Source organism: Benincasa hispida, chromosome 1, assembly GCF_009727055.1.
Source record: "Benincasa hispida cultivar B227 chromosome 1, ASM972705v1, whole genome shotgun sequence".
NCBI lineage: Eukaryota > Viridiplantae > Streptophyta > Magnoliopsida > Cucurbitales > Cucurbitaceae > Benincasa > Benincasa hispida.
The window spans coordinates 56,787,943-56,792,492 of record NC_052349.1 but is presented as its reverse complement, the minus strand read 5'-3'; the positions used below and the strand labels follow the sequence as shown (position 1 = coordinate 56,792,492).

Below are 4,550 nucleotides of genomic sequence, written 5' to 3'. Positions count from 1 at the left end.
TCTTGAAATTCAGGGACTAAATCGAAACAAAACTCAAAACTTAAGGACCAAATGCCTAATATTTTAAAATCTAGGGAACAAATAAAAACTAGAGCCAAAACTTAGGGACCAAAAATGTATTGTTCCCTTTATTCTATTAATTATTTACTTTCAATTATTCAACTAATCTTAGTAGTCATTCAAATTTATTTTTTTTATTGTATTGATTAGAAACAACAATAATTTTCATGTAACACGATCTTTTGGTTAAAATATTAAAGGTATATATATTAAAATTGGACAATTAAAAACATACTAATCAAGCTATTCAAAATACAGAGACCATACATGTATTTTTAACCATATATAAAAATATCTTTGATTTCTGTCTTTGTTTCAAAAGTACACCTGTTCTTTAAAAAAAATGTAATATTAATTTTATAAACATTTCAAAATTACACGTAAAGTATAAATCCTTTAAAATTTCATATTGAAAATTGAGATATGCAATGACATGACTATAACCTAAAATAGAAAGTTGAATCACTCCACCATTTAAAGTTACCGTCACATTGTTTTAGGTCACAATTTTCCTCTAAAATTTTAAAGGATCTTTACACTAGTAGAACTTTTAAATTTTTTTTTTTTTAAAAATAGTATCACGATGGTTGAATAAATAATCGTACTTTTCAAACAAAAGACAAAGTTTAGGGTTTTTTTCATTTTCTTTAATTGGCCTTCATTTTTCTCTTTAGTTCTCTCTTTCTTTGTTTACTAAAAAAATCCGGCACAAAATTAAGTTTGATAATGAAATGTGTACATTTCTTATTTTTCAATAAAGATTTCTCTTTTTTTAGTTCAATAGTACAAGAATTTGAACTACAAATTTTTTATGCTTATCCATTTTTTTTTTTTTATTATCGAATAAAATGTTCAAAACTTGCAAATTTTAGCCTATATATCTATATATTGGCTAACAATTTTTTTTTTTTTTTTTTTTTTTTTTTTTAAAAAAAAAAGTTTGACAAATTTTGTGTTTATTGTAAAGTAAAAGTTTTATACTTATTCAAGGCTAAGATAAAAGATTGAAACATTTTTAAAAATCATGGATGAAATTAAAAATTTAAGGTAAACAAAACACATTATTTAAATTACCAAGCAACAATGTAGTAAAGTCTAGAGAGTAAATTTTGATAATAATAAAAGCATACAACTTTTTTTTAAAAAAAAAATGATAAAAGCATAGAGCTTTTAATGAAGCAAATCTAGAGACATTGAAAATTAATAGAAGTACTTAGAAAAATTTAAAAATCAGAAACATTATTAAATGTGTAGATACTTAAAAGATATATATATATATATATATATATTCAATTAAAACTAAACTTTCTTTAAGTAGTGTATCTATTTATATTCTTTATTACATTATATTTGGACAGATACTTTATAAGAATTATAAGTTTATCTATTAAATTATTAAATTCTTAAACTTTTTCAGTGTATCAATTCAACTCTTAAGTTAGAATTTCTTTTAAAAACATTCTTTACATAATCTTGTCAATCCAACGTTTAAAAAAATATACGCAGTGTAAGAAATTGATTGATGATTTTCATAGATAGTATGTTTAAATTGATTTATTTATAACAATTTAGAAGTTTAGCTAATAAACTACTCGAAAATTAAATTTATTTATAAACCATAAAAATTTAAGTTGTTGCATGATAAAAGTTGATACTTAATTTTGACGAATTTTTTTATTAGAGACTACAACCATGTTTACCATATTGAAAATGTAATAGATCAATGAGAATAAAAAAAATGAGTCCCACTTGATTACTTTTGGTATTGTTTACCACATTCAAACTAAAACAATCTGATTGATGAATAAAGCATATCAATCCGATTGCATCTGAAAATTATGTTCTATCGTTGCTGTTACCATTATAATTATTATTATTTTCATTGTTACAGATATCAATTTTAAGTAAATTATCAATTTTGTTACAAGTTTGATACCATTTGACATTTTTACTGTTATTGTTACCACTTGACTTTCAAAGATAGAGATAGAGGTAACGGTAATAGTAAATTTGACAAAATTCATAAGTAAATACGATCAAAATCAATCCAATTACGTTTGCGATTTAAACTCATTAAAATTGATCTATTGATGACTTAAATTGTTACAAGTTTTATAGTATAAGACTAAATTATTATAAATATACAAAATCGTTGCAAAATAACGTTTATGAGCTATATTGTTGCTTTTCAAAAGCAACAAAACTATTTTTTTTTAAAAAAAAAATTAAAATAATTACAAGTTTGATACAAGATTTTTGGAATAAAATTACAACAGTTGAAACTGTGAGTAAAAAAGGAAAAAAAAAAGGATGATACATACTAAAAAAAACCGAGTCAAAATAATTAAATTAAAACGCACCATTGATTCCGGGTTCCACAAAGCCTAAAATAATCACCACCACAGGAACAAAAGGGCATAATCAAGTAATAATGGGTAAAGAAAAATAAGGGTAATTTGGGAAAACAAAAAAATCTAGAAAATTCCATCCTCACAAATATAAATAAATAAGTAGTAAAAATAAATGGTCTCCCCCTTCTTCTCTCACCCCCGTACAAGCCGTCGCCTAAAACCTCGCTTCCAAATACACAAAAATTAAATAACAATAATAATAAATAATAATAATAATATTATTATTATTGTTATTGTTATTAATATTAATACTAATTAACATAAAAATTCAAAAATAAAAACAAACTGCAAGAACGCCCTTCTCTTTTCATTCCCATTTCCGTTCCTTCTTCTTCTTCTTCGTCTGAAAAATCCTTTGCAACTATGCCGGCCACCGAATACCCAGGCTCCTTCCTGGGCCGTATCAGCATCCGCCGGAACCAAGTCATCTCCATGGACGGCGCTCACGAGCAGGAGCTCGAGGATCTCGAGCTCTTTCAGAAGCATGTTTCCGAGCGATTTTCCGATTTACTACCTCCTCCCCCTTCCGACGACATTTCTCCCGATCCAATCCTCTCCATCGCTTGGCTCAGAAAGCTTCTCGATGAATTCCTCTGCTGCGAGGCCCAATTCAAGGCTCTCCTCATCATGGGTCGCGACCCTTCTCAAATCGTCAAACCCCCTCTCGATCGTCTCGTCCCTGAATTTAATGATCGCGTCGTTAAAGCTTTGGATATCTGTAATGCCGTTCTCCACGGAATTGAATCCGTCAGACAGTTTCAAAAGCTCGCTGAAATCGCGATTTCCGCTCTCGATCAACGCCCGATTGGGGATGGACAGGTGAAACGAGCACGTAGGGCTTTGAATTCTTTGATTACATCTATGGCCGTTGAGGATAAGGATTTCACCAACAGTAAATCCACTGAGAGAGCTTGGTCTTTCGGACGTCGCGGCGGCGGTGGTGTCGGTACCGGCACCGCCACACCACAACATAAAGACCGAATCGCAGGGCAATTTAGGTCTCTGTCTTGGAGTATGGCTAAAGGCTGGTCTGCAGCAAAGCAGATTCAAGCGATGTCGTCGAATCTAGCGGCACCACGCGGTGGCGAATCGTCGAGTTTGCCGCAGACGGTTTATCTGATGAGTACGGTTTTAGTATTTGTAATGTGGACTCTGGTGGCGGCGTTGCCTTGCCAGGAAAGAGGTGGGTTGCCGACGAATTTTCCGGTGTCGAAACAGATCAGTTGGGCGCAATCGATGATCGGATTGCAGGAGAAAATCGCAGAGGAATGGAAGAAGAAAGAGAAGAAAGGAAGTGCTGGATTGCTGGAAGAGATGCAAAGGATGGAGAAAGTGAGTCAATCGTTGATGGAATTTACAGAGTCATTTACGTTCCCGTTGGAGGCAGAGAAGGCGGAGGAAGTGGCGGCGCAGGTGGGGGAACTGGCGGAGACTTGCAAGAAACTGGAGGAGGGATTAGTGCCATTACAGCAACAAATCAGAGAAGTATTTCATAGGGTTGTGAGAAGCAGGACAGAGATTGTTGAGCTTTTGGAATATACTGCAAAAGCATCTTCTCCGATTGTGTAACACAAAATCAAACAAAGAAGAAGAAGAAGAAGCCCATTAACAAAAAACGCCATGATTATTATTACAGCTTAAAGGATCTTCGATCTTCAACCAATCAACTATGCCGAACTTGGTGGCATCCATGTAGATTTTGTAAGACCTTTTCTTTTTCCTTTTTATTTTGGGTATTATTTCTTACTGATGTTTATTTATTTTTTTTTAATTTCTTTTTGTGTTAGAAAAAAAAGATTTTAAGGTAATTTGCAGATGTAATTGTGATGAAGTTATATATTTTGATGAAAATGAAATATCTAATTTCTTTCTTTCATTTTTTTCTTTTAAATAGTTTTTCTATTTTTTTTATAAATTGATAATTACCCATGTGCTGCTCTTGTTGCAGAATTCTGTTCTTCAATTTCTCTAGTCTGTTTATGAGACAATGTTGGATTCTTTTTTACTATATTTTGAAAATTAAAGAAAAATTCAATCTATAGTCCATTTCAACTCATAATTCGTGTAAAGGTTAGAATT

The 4,550-nt window shown here is 31.0% G+C and overlaps 1 protein-coding gene across 1 annotated transcript; it reads left to right on the top strand.

Annotated features, from left to right (window-relative positions):
* The first annotated feature begins 2,616 nt into the window (after positions 1–2,616).
* LOC120070173 lies at positions 2,617–4,322 on the top strand. Its single transcript, XM_039022029.1, has one exon. The coding sequence runs from the start codon at positions 2,835–2,837 to the stop codon at positions 4,038–4,040; it is 1,206 nt and encodes a 401-aa protein (XP_038877957.1). The 5' UTR covers positions 2,617–2,834; the 3' UTR covers positions 4,041–4,322.
* The last annotated feature ends 228 nt before the right edge of the window (positions 4,323–4,550 follow it).